This window comes from Triturus cristatus, chromosome 12, assembly GCF_964204655.1.
Source record: "Triturus cristatus chromosome 12, aTriCri1.1, whole genome shotgun sequence".
Taxonomy (NCBI): domain Eukaryota; kingdom Metazoa; phylum Chordata; class Amphibia; order Caudata; family Salamandridae; genus Triturus; species Triturus cristatus.
In genome coordinates this window covers 10,889,789-10,912,620 of record NC_140595.1, presented here as the reverse complement: position 1 = coordinate 10,912,620, position 22,832 = coordinate 10,889,789, and the positions used below count along the sequence as shown (strand labels likewise).

Sequence of the window (22,832 nt, the reverse complement as noted above, 5' to 3'; positions counted from 1 at the left end):
ACAGAGGTGAGACAGAGTGAGTGGTAACCAGAGAGAGGAGAGGTTAAGATACACACATAGACAGAGGTTAGACAGTGAGAGGTAACCAGAGGGGGAGAGGTTAAGATACACACATAGACAGAGGTTAGACAGAGTGAGAGGTAACCAGAGAGGGAGAGGTTAAGATACACACATAGACAGAGGTTAGACAGTGAGAGGTAACCAGGGGGGGAGAGGTTAAGATAGACACATAGACAGAGGTTAGACAGATTTAGAGGAAACCAGAGGGGGAGAGGTTAAGATACACACATAGACAGAGGTTAGACAGAGTGAGAGGTAACCAGAGAGAGGAGAGGTTAAGATACACACATAGACAGAGGTTAGACAGTGAGAGGTAACCAGGGGGGGAGAGGTTAAGATAGACACATAGACAGAGGTGAGACAGTGAGAGGTAACCAGGGGGGGAGAGGTTAAGATAGACACATAGACAGAGGTGAGACAGACAGAAAGATCACTTTCCAGGCACTCTTGGAAAGTGGGTGTCCTGTTCATTTGTGAAGATAGACAGAGGGTTTGTGGGTTCATTGCATCATGTTCCCCAAAGTAATTTCATTTAGCACAATGTCCTGGGGCATATTGACAAGGACCTAACACCACCAGAATGTCACTTTTAGTGACGTTCTGGTAGCATTAACTCCTTCGACTTGTTGTGGCTTAACGCTGCCTTGTAGTTAATGCCCATATTCACGCACTACTTAGCGTGAAAGGGGCATACAGAGGGTGTTGCATTGGGCGTTCTGCCATAACACCCATTGCTTTTTGACGCTGCCCCATATTTACAAGGTATGGGGCAGCGCCAAAAATAAGACCTGGAAATACCTGATCTTAAACAGGAGAAATGCTTTATTCCTCCTCGTATATTGCTCTTTCCACGTGTGTTGCATTCTTCAGCACACATAGAAACAGCAAATCGCCTGTTAAGATTGCTTATGTGCAGGAAGATGTCCATTCCTGCATATAAACAATCCCTCCTACAGCGCATGCACCCTAGCAAAATGGCACTAGGGTGCTTGCGCTGGCGCTAGGCAGCTTCTTTAGCATCAGCACTACCGGAAACGCAAGGGTAGGTGCATCCTGGCGCTTTGAAACTGACGGAGGGAACAAGGTCATTTTGCAATGGGGGGCAGAGAGGTCTGTGAGCCGGAGGTCACAGAGACCTATACAGCAGGTGCATTAACCTAAAAGCTGTCTCACAACAGCTTGGTTTGCTCCCGTCAGAACACTGGACATGAACATTCAAGGTAATTCCACACAATGGTGACACCGCTCATGGGGGTAATGCACCTGCTCAGCCAGTGTTTGAACCAGATGTCAGCAGGCAAGGGGGTACCAAACCAAGCTGTTGTCAGACAGCTTTCAGGTGAATGCACCTGCTGTAGAGGTCTCTGTAACCTCCGGCTCACAGACCGCGAGCCCCCGCGCTTTCAAGGCTGCTGTGGGGAACACTGATACCTGCTGCACGACAAAGCAGTGATACAGTAAGACACAACTGGTAATGCTGCTGAGCAGGTCAATGCACCTGCCGCAGACCTTTCAGACCCTGTATCTCGTAACCCCCCCGCCATCACTCACTGAAAGCGACAAACCCAATGAGTTGGGCAGTGTCTGAACCCTATAACTGACAGCGTTTAGAAGCATGTATGACCAGGGCCGTTTCCACCATTAGGCAAGACTAGGCGGCCTCCTAGGGCGGCAAAAGCGGGTGGGAGGCATAAAACATGAGTTTGGGAATATCTAATGCATTAATGCTTCTAGTCTGGATGACAGGGTGAGAGAGTGATGGTAGTAAGAGGGAGGGGGCGGCATTTTCCAATTCTCGCCTAGGGTGGCAAAACACCTAGAAACGGCCCTGTGTATGACACAGTAAGAGACATATACCAGGTGGACTTCCCAGCAGGCTAATGCATCCACGCAGGAGTCTGTCTGCAACAGCAAGATCAGAAATCCGAGCTACGGCTGGGCCCCTTGAGCCTGGTAGAGAAAAGATCTATACAAAAAAAAGGATATTTTTGTACTGCAGAACTGATGATGTCTAATGAGGCATGAGATGGGTGTGACATAAAAAAAGCCTCTTAATAATCTTACAATTTTTTCAGCTGTGCTAAACTAAAACAAGCACCGTGATCCGCAAAAACGCAGGACTTGCCCCTGAAAAATCCACGGTTCCACTGTATTTAACCAAATGTGTGTTTCCGACCCCTGCTGAATTGTCATTTGAAAGGGGCGTGTTTCGGGTGTTCCTTCCAAACTGGGAATCAGTGATTGCAATTCCAGTCCCAACCATTGATGAGTTTCCAACTCAAAAGTTAAGTGGTAACTAATTCGCGAAGGGGTACGGGTCCTCTTTGGGCCTTTTCCGCTTTGAGAATCATGGCGGCAGCTTCGAGGTGCGGGCGGCTCTCACTGAAGCCGTTCATAAGGGAAAACTTTCAAAAGAAAAAAAGCGGCTCCATTTCTTTAAAGAAAATCAGTCGTTTAAAAAAATGGTTTCCATTTTGAAATGCAGTCTAAGGGGTGCAGCTCTTCTGTTCATTGCGGGCCACCGTCCCTGTGCCTACAGCCAATTGCAAAGGGTCACAAATTCCTACCTGCCTAAAGGATGTCCTGCAACTCTCCCCAAGGGCCTACATTCGAGCTGCCCCATTAGAACATAGAAGGGTTTGCAGAATTTGACTGAATTTGCCAAGAGCCGTAGCACAATTTGAGAATCCAATCTTAGTACATCTGGCTTTCGGGTCAGCTGAAACAGGGACAGTCCAGACTGAACTGCCAGGCAAGGCGCCCTCCAGAGGGGAAGAAATGCAACCGCAGACCAGTGTCAGCATCCTGGCCTCATCTCTGGCACTGTAGTCCGGCGGCTTTAATGGCATTTGTATTGGCAAGTGATTCATTTCAACAGTTTTGCATCTTAAGTCATGAACCAGTTGAACGTAAGCAATCTGAAGCCAGGGTAACTTATCTGGAGTTACTCTGTCGATATCCCCCAAACCCGGCCCCACTGCCCCACCGCTCTTACCTGCACAGGCCGTGGCTGTCCAGATATTAGCGGAGGTACAGATTAGATACACAGCAATTAAATGTTTTGCCCCTAAGCCACGGTAGTTTTGTATCGAGGTTGGACCCGGGACCACAGATCCAACTGTTGGGATCCCTTGGAGAGTTAGTACGAGGATTGATTTCAGAATATCTGCAAGAGTCTACGGCGTGGAACTGAAATGCGGGTACACATCCGTAAGGCACTGCTTAAGGTAAACTGGCAGGACATGTCCTTGCTGTGCCTCTCCTGTGACTAGCACAAGGAAGCCCCTTTGGGGACAGCCATGCGCTTTAGAAATCATTTTAAGATAAGATAACGTAATAAGATAACATAACATAAACTACTTTGCGGTGACGGGGGCTGCTTGCTGCACGCCTGGGCATGTTCACAAGGTAGCGGGTGAATGGTTGCAGGGGAGATGATATTGGTCATGAATATTTCTACAAGTGCAAGCTGGCGAGCATGAACTATGGATCAACCAAAAGGTCAGACAGGAGCTGAGCAAACTGTGCGACGTTTATTGATTCTATAAGTTGAGTGTTGGAAAGTGGGTTACTTGTAGAGGCAAATATGCATCTGCCATAGTCCATGAGGCCACTAACACAGTCTAGGGCTCAGAATAGGTCTCAGAAAATGATTCCCATGCTCAAGCCTTGTTAGCTTGGCAGCGAGCAGGCAGGCTTAACTTCAGAGACGGGTATGTAAAGCATTTAAAAACACCAATTCAGTAAATGATTAAGACACAACACACAATAGAAACCCAACACCAATTTATAAAAATAGGAAATATGTTTATCTTTAAAATGACACCAAAACGAAAATAATCCACTGTAGGGAACCAGAGATATGAATTTTTAAAGATTAAAAACCTTCTAGTGGTTAGAAACCAATAGTGCCACTTCTGGACATTTGGCCACCTCTGACTGGTTGAGGCCGATCACGATGGAGCCCTGGTCGGACATGCTAAGCGGGAGGCCCCGGTCAAGATTTTACCTTCATCACTTAGAAACGTCTCTGGAGGATTTCTCACCAGACGTCGTGCAGTCTCCTCCAGCAGGCCAGATTCGGTGAGAGTTTACCAGATTGCCTTTCTGTGAGAGTCCGGTCACCCTCTGGAGCCTTTTCACAACAGTTCACCAAACTTTCCCAAACTTCTGGAACTTCTTCCTGAAGTTCCTCTTGAGGGTCCAAAGTGTCCAAAACACAATCCAATGCACCTGGACCACAGTCTTAAAACTCCACTCGATACACTCCAGGCAGGGGACTCTTGGTGGAGTTGATGCAGGTGAGCTCTGTTAACCTGTAGCTTGCAGGGAGCCCACTCTTTATTACTCTTGAAACAAGGTACATCCAAAGGTCTGTAGTTCCAGATAATGCAGCATGCGCAGTCAGTCAGAATTCAGTCAGAATGCAGGGCCTGATGGTGCAAATCAAGTTTCCAGCTCGGCAATCCTTCTTCTTCTTTCAGTTTCAAGCAGCAGACGCTCCTAGATATGTATTCAGGGTTCTTTGTTGTCACACAGGAGGGCACTCCTGTTCAATGAGGTGCAGGGCAACACCCCAGAGCATGACCATTTCCTCCAAAGTGTGGCACACTGGTCTCCCAGAAAGCATTATTTCTCCTAAATTCAATATGGCCGAAGTCTCAGCAGAGAGGCGAGAGCCGGCTAAACTAAACTCCGGGATGGCTCATCTCCATGGACTCCTCCCCCTGACACCTGCACATTCCTTCCTTAAGCTGCCATCTGGCTGGGTTCAGAGGGTAGGGGGGTGAATGAAACGGGTTTCTTCTGCCCGTACCCTCCCTCTTTTGAAGGTCATGGTTTACAACCCCTCCCCCTTGCTCTGGCATTCCTGTGTAGCAGAACCCTCTCCACCCAGAATGGCTCTCTCACCCCAGGGGCCACTTATCACCTCATCAAAGCAGCCTGGCGAATCCACTGAACTCTGACCAATCAGGGCAGACCACTGGAAGGCTGAATGTTGACTCACAGACAAGAAAGTCTTATAACTTATTGTCTATACATTTTAGGATATATTCAGCAATAGCATATTGTTGGATTTATCAACAAAATTCTAGTAAGTCCTTGAATGATATGTTCTGTGTTTCCTGGTGGGAGTTATTAATAAATAACTTCTTGTCATGTTAACCTATGGGGCTGGGGATCTGTAATGTGGAAAATGACTTGGGCAATTTCTCCAACATCAGGGCTTATAAAACATCATTTATAAGGACCCTTCCTATATCTAGAGGACCCCACACCCCTGGAACACCTGGAGGAGACTTTAGGGGTTCTGAATATGTAAACACATTGCAGATCCACACTCCACCGGACTCCGAGCACAAAAGTCTATTTTCTGAAGCACTTTACTACAATATGGGAAGTGAAATGTGCCATTTCACTAGCCCCATGCATATAGAACCTATTTTATAAGGGTCCTCCTTATAAATACCTGATCCTCACGACACCTAGGGGAGACCCTAGGGGTACCTAATATGCTAAAATATTGTAGTTTATTAATTTGTAAGTGCCCCAAACACCAAAATCGAGTTAAGGCAGCACTATTTACAACTTAAAAGCAGTCCTGCAACACAGTGCTGCTTTTAAACTGACCTCTGGCCTCAGCAGTACACACATGCAAGTGCAGGAAGGGCTGCTGGCCTCTCACTTGCCATGCCCTATTATATACTAGAGAATTAAAGGTAGTTTAAATCCCCGTGCCCTATTATGTACTAGAGCCTTATAGGGGAGGTCATGCTAATCACAGGGGTACCCTAACCCATGGTGTCCCCTAGTGTATGCAGGTGTTTTCACCTTATTCTAAGTGTGTTTTCAGCACAGTACTGGCCCTGGGCCTGGTTAGGCAGAGCCCAGGGACAGGCAGAGTCAGTTACCACTAGTATCAGTTATCAGAAATAGGGGTGCCCGGGGCACCGCATGACTTTGCAACATTGAGACATTGGTCTTTGAGAATAATGCCGTCAATGGTGGTGAGCGAGGCCAAGGTGGCTTCAAAGTCATCCATGCAAGACCACATCTCTCCAGGAGGGTCATGGCTGACTCTGGTATGTGGACATGCCTACTTTCAAGCATGTGTGGCTCTGGTCAGGTTCACTCCTGGGAGATCCTATTGTCACTTTTTGGTTTCCACTGAGCTCAGATGTGTAGATGACACCATATGAGGGAGATTTTTGGTAAGCTCCAAGTTTTCAGAGGTTTTTGGGAGGAATAGTGTAATTTCTGGGGAGATTTGATGACAAGTGCACCTTTTATTGGGAGGTCTGTGGTTCAGTATTTCAGGCAGAATGGTGGTATGAATTCAATGTTCTCGTATTTGTTTCTGTGTAATATGGGACCCAAGTAACATTCTCGGGCGCATCTGCCAGAGAGTGTTGGGGGTACCCATCACTTTGAGGGACCTGGCTGGTGGTCGTCACTTGCCTCTATATGCTTAGAGCAGGACTGTAGCCATAACCAGATGCTTTCTCACGCCTCTCTTTTTTCCTTCAGGGGACCAGGATGGAGGTATTATCGGGGGGCAGATTGTGGCCCCTCACAGCAAGCCCTGGATGGCCTGTCTGCTCCTCAACACAAACAATGCTCATATCTGTGGAGGTTCCCTCATATCCAGAAAGTTTGTGCTGACGGCTGCACACTGCAGCGAAGAGTAAGAACTGTTTTCTTTCCGGTCTCTGTCAGTTCTGCGCCATGTTGCATTCTGGGTAGTTTACAAACTCTTTTGGGGTGGCGCAAGTGCGGTGTGGGGGGTGAGTGAGCCAGTGACTGTACCAACATGTGTATGGCTGGCCTAGCAGCCAAGGCAACTTTGTATAATATGATGTTTAGAACCCACACATGTCAGAGCGCGCTAATTGTTGCTACCCAAAGGCTGGATTATAAACATTACTTACACTCATTAAAAATTTAAAAAATATTTTCACAGTTCGGCCAAGGTCTTCCTGAGGGGCCGGTAAGAGACAGCCATTTTGTTTGTCAAGAAGAGAGGTGACGTGCGCCCAGGCCACCTCAGTCATGAGCATCATCCTTTTCCATCAGTAGCATAATGAGATGTCTTCCATCAAACTCAAACATGGGTGGAGTTTGCATAATGTGACAAGCAGCAACCCACCTTTCGGTAGCGTACAGAGGCGACTTACCTCAAACTCAAACATGGACGAGGTTTACATAATGTGATCCGTGGTAACCCACCTTTCTGTGGCATATACAGACCACTTCCATCATACTCAAACATGGGTGGAGTTTGCATAACGTGACAAGCCAAGACTCACCGTTCTGGAGTATACGGAGGCATCTTACATCAAACTCAAACATGGGTGGGATCTGCATGATGTGACCAGTGGCGATAACCCTTACCGTAGCAGACGAAGGCGTCTTCCATCGACATCACACATAAAGGAGGTTTGCATAATGTGACCCACGGCGACCCACCTTTGTGTAGCATATGCAGGCGTCTTCCATCATACTCAAACATGGGTGTGGTTTTCATAATGTGAAAAGCAGCGACCATCCTTTCTGTGGCGTATGGAGGAATCTTCCATGGCGGGGTTTAGATGATCATTGTTTATGGTTAGGTATAAGCATGCATTGTGGTCCCTTCCTACAGCTGCCGTATTTCTTGTGTTTAAGTCTAACTTTAGGAGGACGTACGGCTGCTCACCTCCTCCTCTCTCTGCTATGTTTGGCGGGATTTAGATGATGTCACCCCTGGTGACAATGCTTTCTGTAGCATATGGAGGTGTTGTTCACAAACTCAAACCTAGGGCGGGGTTTGCATAATGTGACCAGGCGTCATGCTCCTCTGCACAGTGCATGAAGCGGGTTTTGCATAAATTAGCCAGCGTGAAAGCCCTCTCGGTAGGACCCTCGGGTGTCTTCCAGCGAACTCCAGGGTTTGCATAACATGGCCAAAGGCAATGCTTCTCCTCGAGTGGCATTAAGGCGCCTCCCATCGAACTCAAACCTAAGGTGGGGCTGACATGACGTACCAAGGGGCGACACTCCTCTCCTGGGTTACGCCATGCTCTCATCAACCCTCGCCTGGAAGTTTAGTTCTGGAAGGGGCACCAGGCATCAATCTTGAAGAACCCCTTCCCACTGCCACAAGACCTACACTGGAAATGACATGACAGGAAGTTACCTAGAAGGAAGTGACCTAGCTGGAAGTCCACAGAGCACACCCGATAGGGTCCAATAACACCACGCTTTGACGATGCAAATCATGCAAGGCGCAGGAAGTTACACTGTCGCAGCTGTGACATCGAGGGCAGGGCCTACAGGCCACGGTTCATGAGGCAAAGTGATTTCGAGAAAAGGCCAGGAGCATGCGTCCTAAAACCCCTCCCACTTTTGAGTTTGACGGAAGATATCCTAGAATACTAGCTTCATGATCTCAGTGCCCACTGAGTGTCAGTGACCGTCATCTCTGCCTCGGCCGGGACCTTAGTCACCACGATCATCTTTCCAGCACAGAGTAGCTATGATCTGTTCATGGTCTCAGCCAGCGCCATACGGTGACTGGACCCTGCATCACTGCTGTGTTTATAACCGACGACATCACTCAGATCCATACTATATCTTGTCTCAGGGTGTCACTACTGCACCAGGTTACAGCCACGCCCCCCAGTCCCAGAGTGCCACATTCCACCAGTGCCTGTCCCAGATGGAGCCTCAGCCTGTGCCATACTATGCTGCCTGGGTACCAAGGGGCATCAGTGTCTTTTCGCTGTGAGTCTCTCAGTGCACACTCTGATCAGAGTGTGCTACACTGCACCAGTCTCACTGACCTTACCCGTGCCGTGCTCTAACCATGGGTGCCACGCTGCACCAGTCTCACTGACCTTACCCGTGCTGTGCTCTAACCATGGGTGCCACGCTGCACCAGTCTCAGTGACCTTACCCGTGCCGTGCTCTAACCATGGGTGCCACGCTGCACCAGTCTCAGTGACCTTACCCGTGCCATGCTCTGAACTATGGGTGCCACACTGCACCAGTCTTGGGGGCCTTACCCATGCCGTGCTCTGAACACTGCACCAGTCTCAGAGACTTTACCCGTGCCGCACTCTGGACCATGAGTACCACACCGCACCAGTCTCAGTGACCTTACCCGTGCCCTGAACCATGGGTGCCACGCTGCACCAGTCTCAGTGACCTTACCCGTGCTGTGCTCTGAACCATGGGTGCCACGCTGCACCAGTCTCAGTGACCTTACCCGTGCTGTGCTCTGAACCATGGGTGCCACGCTGCACCAGTCTCAGTGACCTTACCCGTGCTGTGCTCTGAACCATGGGTGCCACACCCACCAGTCTCACTGACCTTACCCGTGCCGTGCTCTAACCATGGGTGCCACACTGCACCAGTCTCAGTGACCTTACCCGTGCTGTGCCCTGAACCATGGGTGCCACGCTGCACCAGTCTCAGTGACCTTACCCGTGCTGTGCTCTGAACCATGGGTGCCACACCCACCAGTCTCACTGACCTTACCCGTGCCGTGCTCTAACCATGGGTGCCACACTGCACCAGTCTCAGTGACCTTACCCGTGCTGTGCCCTGAACCATGGGTGCCACGCTGCACCAGTCTCAGTGACCTTACCCGTGCTGTGCCCTGAACCATGGGTGCCACGCTGCACCAGTCTCAGTGACCTTACCCGTGCTGTGCCCTGAACCATGGGTGCCACGCTGCACCAGTCTCAGTGACCTTACCCGTGCCGTGCTCTGAACCATGGGTGCCACACTGCACCAGTCTCTGTGACTTTACCCGTGCCGTGCTCTGAACCATGGGTGCCACGCTACACCAGTCTCAGTGACCCTACCTGTGCCGTGCTCTGAACCATGGATGCCACACTGCACCAGTCTCTGTGACCTTTCCTGTGCCGTGCTCTGAACCATGGGTGCCACACCCACTAGTCTCAGCAAACTTGACCCAGCTGTGCTCTGAACCATGGGTGCCACACTGCACCAGTCTCAGCAAACTTGACCCAGCCGTGCTCTGAACCATGGGTGCCACACCACACCAGTCTCAGCAATCTTGCCCGTGCCATGCTCTGAACCATGGGTGCCACGCTGCACCAGTCTCAGCAATCTTGCCCATGCCATGCTCTGAACCATGTGTCCCTAACTGCACTATGTCTCCCTCCTGCATGTACTCAGTCATGGCCATACTCTGACCCACAGGTGATGCACTGCATCAGTGTCTATCACTCCCTCTTAGGTCTCAGTCAGCGCCAGTCTCTGCCCCTCAGTTGTCACACCGCACCAAGTCTGCAGGCTTTCATAGTCTTAGTCTACAATCTCTGAGCCTCCTGGGGTCACAGTGCACCAACTCTGCCCCAACCCTGTGCCATCTTACTGACATTCTCTGACCCCCTCGGTGTCACAGTGCACCATTGTCTGCCCCCACTCACAGCTTCTCAGAGGAGAGGTGTGGTGCAGCGGCCAGAGCAGCTAACTCCGGAGCGCGGGGCTCAGGTTTCCATACCCGGCACTGTCGCTGCACTTGTGTCTGCCCCTCGAGCAGACCCTCCAGGATTTCGCGGTTTGCCGCGAAATCGGCACTTTTGTAAAAATGCCGCGATTTTTACAAAAGTGCCCGCGAAATCGGTAATGCGCACAGACAGCAACTGCTGGTGACTAAGTTTCATGGGGAGACACTTCTTCCCATTTTAAGAGGGTGCCTTTATCGTAGCAAACTTGGACAGAAAGAGGACATCTTGGGATCTAAACCGAGTGAAGAAACTGGTATGACAATGGCAACATGACAAATGTAGGTGGCAGGCGAGAGAAGGGCAGGCGACAAGCTTCCTGGTAACAGAGTTGGGACAAGTAAGAGCCAGGCGGACGAAAGGTGTCGGGCATCATGGCCCAAAAGGCAGCACAAGAAGATGAGATGAGGACAAAGGCAGGAAGGAGTGGGATGGCAGCGAGCACCTTAGCGCAGAACCTGGCGCGGGCAGAAATCAAGAGAGAGGAGGACATTTTCCAGGTACCAAGTGAAGTGATGAGGTAAGACCAGGATATGAGTTGATGAGGTGGCGACTGGATAAAAGCAGGGAGTAGAGGAAAGGTAAACAGGAAGGGACCATCTTGGGGGCAGAATGGGATACAGGCAGGTAATTTATGGGAAGCAAGGAGATGGGTACCATGGAGACAAGGGACCAGAACAGGACACATAGCGCGCAGGCAGTGAACCCAATGGGGGAGAGCAGGTGAAAAGAAGTCACACCTGGAAACTGTCAGGCGGCAAGGAAGTGGTGGAGAGAGGACAGAGCAGCAGCAAAATCCATCCATACGTGTCCTGTGTAAATGTCTGTCACCCTAGCAGAATAGTAAAAAAAAACAAGCATTTGCAATGCAATAGGTCTCACATTTACGCGAGTTCCAGCTACTGGCATTGTAAATGACAATGCCTTTTATTTATGTTTTGGTTTATAAAACATAAATAAATGGCATTGTCATTTACAATGACAATAGTTTGAACGCGCGTTCATTGCAAATGTTATAACATTGTGCCCCTCCGCCCCCTTCACCTGTGAAAACATAAACGGTCGGAGCCCTAGCCAGACCCTCCGGGATTTAGCAATTTGCCTTGAAGTATTACACGGTTGTATAGTGCCTTTATTATGAGATTCGCCTCAGCTGCTCCTAAGTGGATTCCACGGGTCATATTCTGTGATTCGTTGCATAATTTCAATTTCACCATTGGCGCTTCTTGTAGTGCAAGGGGGAGACAGACAGACCGTTTCCCTGGATTCCTCACAGACAGCTAGGAGTTGCGGAGCCAGAATTTCACAGTCAAACCATTTGCCCTCGGGGCCTTGCCAGAGGGAAGGCTCCGATTCACCTGTACAATCTCCTCAATCGATATGGGCTTGTCAACATAATGCGCACTGTATACAATGAAACACTATGGTTTCTTCACATAGTTCAATTTATTGATTGAAATCAAGGATTACTCCATAAGTTATGTTTCAACAATTCATTAGTTCATGAATCACTTGAATATCGATAATCCTCTTTTGATAAAGCATTCCTTGTGTTCAACTTTATATGTCCAGGATCCCCTCAAACAAAGATTAAGAACGGAGTATTTTTGGATCAAAAAACTGAACTGTACCCATCCCAATGGGATGAATGACCGTATAGAGTATGCATGTTTCCTATAACGTGCTGAAGGGACACCGCATTGGCATTAGGAACATTCTGGTCCGAATATTATCTGTAATATTTTGTTTGTATTTGAGTTGTATTGTGCAGTTTTTTATATTTCATTTTTTATTTTTATTTTTTATTCTAGTTCATTTTTATTTTTCTGGTGATATACTTGCACTTTTTCACTTCGCACTTTCTGACATGGCATCACATATGTGGTATATCCACTGCACGCTGTTCATCACACTACTTTATTGAACTCAACGCGCAAACACCAATGAAGCCGCTGCCTCCCCAATCACGTGCCACTCACGTTTTATGTGGGATATGATATCATTGGTCTTTCAAACACACGTCACTATCAGCTTTCCCCTTATCATGTGATCACCATTTTGACCTATTACATTTCACGTTACAACAGTCAGCGCGAAATTCTTCCTCGACCCAGAGCGTCTACGGCAACCGAGACCCACCGGTCCCCAGTAAGTTGCTTTTGAAATACACGCGCAGAAGCGTTTTATGGCTAGTTAACTTTAGGCACTTTTTAATCTTAACCACGACGTTCCTTTCCTAAATTGGTTCGGTCCCGTTAGTAGAATACCGCGTTCACTTAACATACGGGCGATTTTCACAGGGTCGTCCCCAAACATTCCATCACTTTCTGTTTGTCACTATATCACACAGATAGCTTTATGTTGAAGTCACTTGTATTCACATTATCCATCACAGTTTAAACTTTATGAATTGCATTCCCCGATTTTCGATGGGCTAGATGTATTTTTTGCTTCGCATTTACCTCATTTATCTCGTATCTGGTAGACATTTATTTGTACGCTAATCATTTGATTTTGTTCATGCTTATAATGTGCAGTGAACTTAATGGTCCTGTTTCATTTTGTTATATACCCCTGAAGAAGGGTCAGATTTGATTGACCCGAAATGCATTGGGTGGACATATAAAGTTGAACACAAGGAATACTTTATCAAAAGAGGATTATCGATATTCAAATGATTCATGAACTAATGAATTGTTGAAACATAACTTATGGAGTAATCCTTGATTTCAATCAATAAATTGAACTATGTGAAGAAACCATAGTGTTTCATTGTATACAGTGCGCACTTGTCCAGTGGAAAGGTGACACTCCCCACAACATTCTCTACATTTGATGACACGGCTGGACTCCGTGTGACACAAGAGGCGCCAAAATGAATGTTTGAACTACCTATCATATTTGAGTGCACAGGGATAATTCAGTCTTGTAGTCTTGTCAACATAATGACAGTGAGCTCCCTCACCAATAGTGTCAAAACGGAAGGTGATGTGTGCCAGTCTGAGGTCAGACTTAGATTGGTAAAGGCCAGTATATAGGGGAGAGACCAGTTGAGAATCTCCTCAGCATCATGTGCAGTGGTGTAGTCTTCCTGGGGCATTTCAATAACGTCAGACTTGGTCCATGAGTGGCATAGTTAGCGTGCCAAGGTTCTGCCCTGTCTGTACCCTCTCCATATCGTCTGGCTCTAGCCCCCATGCCCAAATAACAGAGCTCTCCTTCCGTTATTTCTCTCTTTCCCCCAAGATTAGCGGGGATCGCAGCCAGCACCACTGTGTCTTGCTCCACAAAATTTTTTAACATCACTAAGAGGTAGGTTCTGGAATACCATTTCCCATGGGATGCTACCAGCCCATCTTTTATGGGCTTCTCAGAACCTATACTAAAGCAAATGGAGGAATGCATTTCCAAGGGATAACAGCCTTCACCTATGGGCTGCTTCCTCTGTTCCATATCCCAGGTTGCCTATTTCAAAGCGAATACTCTGCTAAAACAGTTTCCATTGATTTAAGGCTGAGAATTAATGATTATGAGTAAAATAAAGTGCCGCAAAAATGCCGCAAAATTTCCATATTTGTGCCGCTAAATTTCCATATTTGTGCCGCTAAATTTGCTAATCCATGCCGCTATATCCTGGGGGTCTGTCGAGGGCCTCAGCTCCATGCTCTGACTGATGAGTGCCTCACTGTCGCTGCACCTGTGTCTGTTCCCTACGAGGCTTGCTCCGACCCCTGGGTGTCTCACTGCACCGGTGTCTGTATGTTCGTGTGTCTGTCCCCGGCAGGGTGTCACGGGCCTCGCAGCGCTGCATTTGGAGGGCTCTGGTGCTCACTTTTCGCTGTGCTTGTGTTTTTCAGAAAGTTCAAAGACGTGAAGGTGGTCCTCGGAGTACACAACAAGGTGAAGCAAGACACGCACTGGCAGACATTCAAGATTGTCAAAGCTCACTTCCACACCCCGGACCCCTACAACTTTGTGACCAAGAAGAACGACATTGTGCTGCTGGAGGTAAGTGAACCGCTCTCGTGCAAGGCGTGAACACAAAGGTGCTGTGGTGGCACAGAGGGCAGACTGTTCCACACACAAGAGAGATGAACGAGCCCTGTGCACGGGGGCGCTGGAAGAGGGGTGCTGAGAGTAGAGAGCCCTGTGCACAGGAGGGTCGGAAGAGGGGTACTAAGGGCAGGAAGCCCTGTGCACAGGAGAGATGGAAGAGGGGTACGGAGGACTGAGAGCTCTGTGCACAGGAGAGATGGAAGAGGGGTACAGAGGACTGAGAGCTCTGTGCACAGGAGAGATGGAAGAGGGGTGCTGAGGGCAGAGAGCCCTGTGCACGAGAGAGATGGAAGAGGGGTACTGAGGGCAGAGAGCCCTGTGCATAGGAGAGATGGAAGAGGGGTACTGAGGGCAGAGAGCCCTGTGCATAGGAGAGATGGAAGAGGGGTACTGAGGACTGAGAGCCCTGTGCATAGGACAGATGGAAGAGGGGTATTGAGGGCAGGGAGCCGTGTACACTGGAGAGATGGAAGAGGGATACTGAGGGCTGGGAGCCCTGTGCACGAGAGAGATGGAAGAGGGGTACTGAGGGCAGAGAGCCCTGTGCATAGGAGAGATGGAAGAGGGATACTGAGGGCTGGGAGCCCTGTGCACGAGAGAGATGGAAGAGGGATACTGAGGGCAGGGAGCCCTGTGCACGGGAGAGAAGGGTACTGGGGGCAGGGAGCCCTGTGCACAGGAGAGATGGAAGAGGGGCACTGAGGGCAGGGAGCCCTGTGCACGAGAGAGATGGAAGAGGGATACTGAGGGCAGGGAGCCCTGTGCACGGGAGAGAAGGGTACTGGGGGCAGGGAGCCCTGTGCACAGGAGAGATGGAAGAGGGGCACTGAGGGCAGGGAGCCCTGTGCACAGGAGAGAAGGGTACTGAGGGCAGGGAGCCCTGTGCACGGGAGAGAAGGGTACTGGGGGCTGGGAGCCCTGTGCACGAGAGAGATGGAAGAGGGGCACTGAGGGCAGGGAGCCCTGTGCACGAGAGAGATGGAAGAGGGATACTGAGGGCAGGGAGCCCTGTGCACGGGAGAGAAGGGTACTGGGGGCAGGGAGCCCTGTGCACAGGAGAGATGGAAGAGGGGCACTGAGGGCAGGGAGCCCTGTGCACAGGAGAGAAGGGTACTGAGGGCAGGGAGCCCTGTGCACGGGAGAGAAGGGTACTGAGGGCAGGGAGCCCTGTGCACGGGAGAGAAGGGTACTGGGGGCAGGGAGCCCTGTGCACGGGAGAGAAGGGTACTGGGGGCAGAGAGCCCTGTGCACAGGAGAGAAGGGTACTGGGGGCAGGGAGCCCTGTGCACGGGAGAGAAGGGTACTGGGGGCAGGGAGCCCTGTGCACAGGAGAGAAGGGTACTGAGGGCAGGGAGCCCTGTGCACAGGAGAGGTGGAAGAGGGGTACTGAGGGCAGGGAGCCCTGTGCACGGGAGAGAAGGGTACTGAGGGCAGGGAGCCCTGTGCTGTGCACGGGAGAGAAGGGTACTGAGGGCAGGGAGCCCTGTGCACGGGAGAGAAGGGTACTGAGGGCAGGGAGCCCTGTGCACGGGAGAGAAGGGTACTGAGGGCAGCGAGCCCTGTGCACAGGAGGGATGGAAGAGGGGTACTGAGGGCTGAGTATCCTATGTACAGTGGCACTCCAATATGAGCAATCTTGTTTATTTATGCATTTCTATACAGCGCAACCATTACGCAAAGGTGTCAGGGCGAGTCACAGTAGACATATGTCCTTTCATGGTTATTTGCAGAGGGTTGAAGTATCACGACATACAGTTAAGAAGCTTTAGAATTACAAAATGGCGACTCATTCGGAAAAAGGAAACAAGTTGTACAAAAGGTCCAGAGAGCAGTGAAAGGGTTGTCAGCACCTGATGAGATGGCGGCAGTGTGCTTCTGTGCCAGGAGGTGCGTGCACATCTTCTGAATGGAGGGGCTCAGCCGCCGTATCTCATCTTAGATACAGTATGGGTGTTTCCAATAAACTCTCCTTCTGCGTCGGTAGCCTCTGCAGTGGGGCGCAGGCGCAGATGCTGCGCTCTCTGGACAGACTGGGCTGAGGTGTGAGTGTGGGGGCAAGGGCGGCCTCCTTGGGCAGAAATTCACCTTTGAGATGGACTGATCGCTCAGTGGGGGAAGGGCTTGCTGCTGACAACTGTGTGTGATCGCAAGGGCATGACTTTGAATCACTGAACGGCCAACTCTGCCTTTCAGCCTTCGGAGGTTGATAAACGGTGCCATTGCATTCTTTCTAGTGCCACTTGTTATTTAGAGCGCCTTGAAAGGCGCGAAGAGCGTTCTGAAGCTCTATGCACAGTGAAGGTGTCATTACTGAGGGTGTGTGGATGGGCTTCCGTTAGACATGAGGGGGGCGGCCGGTGAAACGGACTTAAGAGAGAGAATGGGACATGGGCTGACCCTGGGCATGCGATCAGTTTCGTAACCTGGCGGGGGCGCGAGTGCGCCCCGATGGGCACGAGGGACAGGCAGGATTGAAGCTTGACTCTACACAAACAGGCGAGTCCCGGGCGCGCGCCGGGGCCTGGAGCAGCTCCAGGTGGCCTTGCGTCTCTGAGGAGGAGGTGGTCACGGGGGGCTCCCAGGGCAATGGTGGGTGACCGGGGCGGGCTGAGTTGGGGCTGCGAGCAGAGTCCTGGGGGTGATGGTGGATAGCTTTTGGGTCACCAGACCTTTCTTACTCTTCCTAGCTGAGCGACGCGGCCACGCTGAACAAGGAGGTGCAACTCATACCACTTCCGGCCGGAGAGGGGGACATTGCCCCGGGCACGGTGTGTAACGTGGCCGGCTGGGGAGGGACAACGAGAAACCGCAACGGGCCCGCATCGAACGTGCTGATGGAAGTCAACGTGACCGTCCTGAGCAACGCCGACTGCGACAGATACCTGCAACTGATCGACCACATGAAGCCCACCATGCTGTGCGCCGGAGAGCAGGGCGCGGGCAGGGACGCCGGCGTGGTAAGACCCCTTCCTCCATGCCTGGCGCCTCTATGCGCTGCGCCCCGTCTAGCACCCAGGCCTGAGTGCGCTGTCACCCCGTCTAGCACACAGGCCTGAGTGCGCTGTCACCCCGTCTAGCACACAGGCCTGAGTGCGCTGTCACCCCGTCTAGCACACAGGCCTGAGTGCGCTGTCACCCCGTCTAGCACACAGGCCTGAGTGCGCTGTCACCCCGTCTAGCACACAGGCCTGTGAGCGCTGTCACCCCGTCTAGCACCCAGGCCTGAGTGCGCTGCACCCCGTCTAGCACCCAGGCCTGAGTGCGCTGTCACCCCGTCGAGCACACAGGCCTGCGTGCGTTGCACCCCATCTAGCACCAGCGGCTGTGTGCGCTGCACCCCGTCTAGCACCGGCGCCTGTGTGCGCTGCACCCCATCTAGCACCGGCGTCTGTATGCGCTGCACCTTGTCTAGCACCCAGGCCTGAGTGCGCTGCACCCCGTCTAGCACCCAGGCCTGAGTGCGCTGCACCCCGTCGAGCACACAGGCCTGCGTGCGTTGCACCCCATCTAGCACCAGCGGCTGTGTGCGCTGCACCCCGTCTAGCACCGGCGCCTGTGTGCGCTGCACCCCATCTAGCACCGGCGTCTGTATGCGCTGCACCTTGTCTAGCACCCAGGCCTGAGTGCGCTGCACCCCGTCTAGCACCCAGGCCTGAGTGCGCTGCACCCCGTCGAGCACACAGGCCTGCGTGCGTTGCACCCCATCTAGCACCAGCGGCTGTGTGCGCTGCACCCCGTCTAGCACCGGCGCCTGTGTGCGCTGCACCCCGTCTAGCACACAGGCCTGTGTGCGCTGCACCCTGTCTAGCACCGGCACCTTTGTGCGCTGCACCCTGTCTAGCACCGGCACCTGTGTGCCCTGCACCCCGCCTAAGTGCTTATCAGTTTTGAGTGCTGAAGAAAACCCATTAAGAAAGCTACGGGTTCGAAATGTGTCGACAACAGTGCAACCTGTAAGCGAATAAATTAGGGAAATAATATTTAATTTGTTAAAATAAACCTCCTAGTTACAATAGCAGTTCATTGCTATGTGGCTTGGCCCATTGAGTCAGGAGTAGACAAGTAAATCAAATTGATGTTAACTTAGGTGTCCTCCAGTGTGGGTAAGTATGTTGCAGGACTGTGAGTGTATATTTGTAAAGCCATAATTGATTTGTATGTTCCTTTTTGTCCATTATTGAGTGTAACAGTTTGTTCATGTATGTTGGGTGGTTCGATGTATTGATTACGGATGATTTGTTTGTATTAATCTTTTGTATATGACAAAAATGTTTTTGAAATGACGCGACCAAAATAACAAATAATGCTTGATGAGCACTATTATTAAATAGTGTTCATAAAAAATGGAGTGTGGGGTGTAAATAGTTAGTCAGTATTTGCATTTGTGTTGTTGATTTTTTGGTGGCCCAGTCTTGCTGATTTAATAGGGCCCATCCCCTGCAGTTGGTGTACATTTCTTAAAATGGGATTTTTTAAAGTTGTAATCAAACAACTAACTTTGCCACTAAAGAGGATTTATTATTACAAATCCATAGGTTCCAAACATGACAGATCTACCCCCTCTCAATCAGAAAGTATAACTTATTAAAGGTAATAAGAAATTCCCAGTGTTACCCTATGAGGTGGGTAGGCCTCACAGTAGTGAAAAACACATTTGGGAGTTTTTCACTACCAGGACATGTAAAACTTAAAAGTACATGTCCGATCTTTTAGTTACACAGCATCCTGACCTATGGGCTACCTAGGGCCTATCTTGTAGGTGACTTATTTGTAATAAAAAGGGAATTTAAGGCTTCGCAAGGGGTTTTAAATGCCAAGTCGACATGACAGTCTAAACTACACACACAGGCTCTGCAGTGGCAGGTCTGACATGTTTTATTTTTTTCTCATATTTCTTTTATTGGTTTTGCAATCAAACAGCAACACAAAAGATAATAACATCTCCAACCAGAACGAGATAGAGAGGCAATACTTCACTGGTGTATTTACAGAAATCCAGGGCATAATGCAATGTTAGCATCATTACAACTGTACATATCACACAAGCTGGGTCTAGCACCCTGTGAACACATCTCGCCTCGAACCCTCCGACATAATCATTTGACTACTCACCCCCAAGTCGGTGACATGCTCTACAGCAGGTTTCTGAGTTCATGCTGTAAGCGGATCTCCATCATATCCCACTCCATCATGCCACCCTGGACATGTTTTAAAGGGCTACCTGAGTGGTGGTCCAATCAGAACTGCAGGCCCACTAGTAGCATTTAATTTACAGGCCCTGGGCACACATTCTTCACTCCACTAGGGACTTATAGGTAAATGAAATATGATAATTGTAGATAAACCAATGTTACCACGTTTAGGGAGAAATCACATGCACTTCAGCACTTGTTAGCAGAGGTAAAGTGCCAGAGTCCTAAGGTTAACAAAAACAGATCAGCAAAAAGTGAGGCAAACAGGCAAAACGTTTGAAGGAACACACCCCAGGGCTGGCAGATCTAACTAGCAATTTTTTTAATCACTTTTGGTGGTGTCGTCGGCGTAAGAGATGATGTTGAGTCCGTGGGTCTGAATGATGCTTGCTCGAGGAGTCATGTAAACGTTGAAGAGAGTGGGGCTGAGTGAAGAGTCTTGCAGGACTTCACAGATGAGGTCCTTGGGTTCTAAGGTGAACAGAGGAAGCTTGGCCCGTTACATTCTTCTGGTCAGAAAGGCTATCCGCATTAGAGATGATCCTTGGATTCTGGTTTTGTGAAGTCTGGAGACCCATGAGTCGTGGGCGACTGAGTCTTAGGCAGTAAAGAGGTCTAGGAGGATAAGTGCAGCAGTGTGGCCTTGATCTAGTATGGTACAAATCTTGTCTGAAGCTGCAATGAGGGCCGTGTCAGTGCTGTGGTTTTTACGGAAACCTGATTGCGAGCTGTCCCGGAGTTCAAGGTAGTGGGAAAGCTGATGATTGTTGGCCTTTGAATGACTTTGGCTGGGAAGGGGAGCAGAGAGATGGGTCAGTAGTTGCTGAGGACTTCGGGGTCCGCGTGTGGCTTCTTGAGAAGCGGGGTGACTTTTTAGTGTTTCCAGGCGTCCAAATAAGCGGCTGTAGCGATGGAGGTGTTGATGATGGTTGTGAGTGCCGTGCTTATCATGGGTCTCCTTAGGTTGAATACTCTGTGAGGACATGGGTCCGAGGGGGCCCCCAAGTGGATGGATGCCATTATAGCCACAGTGCCTTCATTGGTCATCAAGGTCAATTCCGTGAGTGGGGTGACCTTAGTGGTTGAGGGTCGAAGTTTCTGTAGATTTTAGATATCTTGTCATTGAAGACGTCAGAGAGTTGGTTGCAGTCCTTGTGACGGAATGATGCAGCTGGAGGTGGCTGCCGGATGGGTGAATTCCTTAACAAATTCCTTCATGAACTCGAAGTAGCTATGCTGCACCGTGGACAATACCCATTTGTCCAAAGGTACTATCTCTACTCTTCAGGGTAGCACCTTGGCTTTCTCTAGACTACTGTTTAGTGCTTCAGAGGAATTGGCAGTCACTGCTTGGATATAGCTGAAGCTCTCCATGAATTGCATTCTCCACTGTGCAGCTTGAGAGGCCTCTCCATTGGGATGTGGGCCATACTGTGTTTGTTAACGCCACTGGAGTGGTCGTTGAGGGACACCATGAATTCAGATGTCCATCATGAGCAGGCGAACAAATGGATACCTTTGGATAGCACGTCTAAGAGGTATCGCTGTACTTCAGAACTGAACATGCATAGATGTAGCCAGGCATGGCAACCTAGAATGACACTGGTATTGATCTGCTGGCGCGTCACAGCTACAACATTCAGAGAGCAGCATATACACGCTCTGGAAATTACTTTCTTCCTTAGAAACAATTTCTCCATCCTTCGATATTTTACGGAAAGGACTGGAGAGCTTCCATTCCTTCGCTTGATACAGTCATGCCATCAGAAGAGAGCCTGGGAGTTGCTAAAGTGCAGGGGGGGTCGGTGCGCCCACTGCCGTTCTCTTCCTTGCTGCATTCATGTGTTTGTTTTCTTTGTCCGGAGGTGGCACTTCCTTGGCACCTTGATTGATGGATCTCTTCTGGGCTTTGTGGCCCACCTTAGACTCAGGACACCTGACCTTGACTATAAAGAGGGGCTTGATGTGTCACTTTTCATTTGCGTTCAATTCTAGGTGTTTTACACCGCGTCTACACAGGATTCTTACAACTGTCTGGAGATTTTTTAAGACTGTAATTAGCATAGATGAATATTGTACCGCGCTCATGGTTCTGGTTAATGTTTCAAAGAGCCAATCCTCCACCTCCGGTTCTATAATCACTGTGACACGCACTGAAACGCAGCGTGTTGACTTACAGCGGTTCTGGTTAATGTTTCAATGAGACAATTCTCCACCTTCTGTTCTATAATCGCAGTGACACACACTGAAACGCAGCGTGTTGACTTACAGCGGTTCTGGTCAATGTTTCAATGAGACAATCCTCCACCTTCTGTTCAATAATCGCAGTGACACACACTGAAACGCAGCGTGTTGACTTACAGCGGTTCTGGTTAATGTTTCAAAGAGCCAATCCTCCACCTCCTGTTCTATACTCACGGTGACACACACTGAAACGCAGCGTGTTGACTTACAGTGGTTCTGGTTAATGTTTCAATGAGACAATCCTCCACCTTCTGTTCTATAATCGCGGTGACACGCACTGAAACGCAGTCGGCTGACTTACAGCTTAGAAGGCTGAACTCTGATCAGGAGGGGACGAGTTAATCACATGCTGCTCTAGAGATTCCTCAATGTCTGATTCTACTGAATGTCTGTTCCATATATATTCACGAGATCGGTCTTTACGTGGTTGGATGCAGCTTTCGACTTTATCTGTGTCTTCCAGAGGGGGCATGAATGGCGAACGTAGTAATGGGTCTTGTGATGCACGTACCTGTGGAAGCAGACGCAGCATCTATGGTTCAGTGAGCTTTGTATGTTTAGGAATATGATAACGCAAATGTAGTCTTTGTTTTGCTACCAGTCTCACCTGAAGGTGGTTGATCTTTGATGAACGGTTGTTTGATTTCGCAGTGTCAAAGGGACTAAACAAATGTTTCTGTAGCCGTGCTACAATGAAGCCTGTGCCTGGGTCGATATAAACACACGTATGTCTCAAGTCCTGGTCATCAGTTGGTTCATTGTG

The 22,832-nt window shown here is 49.8% G+C and overlaps 1 protein-coding gene across 1 annotated transcript in view; it reads left to right on the top strand.

Moving 5' to 3' along the window:
• Positions 1–22,832, top strand: part of LOC146772170 (mast cell protease 4-like) — a 40,848-nt gene that overhangs the window by 1,660 nt on the left and 16,356 nt on the right. Inside the window, exons 2-4 of the mRNA XM_085637682.1 lie at positions 6,589–6,745; positions 14,435–14,585; positions 17,321–17,590. Coding sequence (XP_085493808.1) covers positions 6,589–6,745; positions 14,435–14,585; positions 17,321–17,590 — 578 coding nt within the window. The remainder of the gene's footprint in view (positions 1–6,588; positions 6,746–14,434; positions 14,586–17,320; positions 17,591–22,832) is intronic.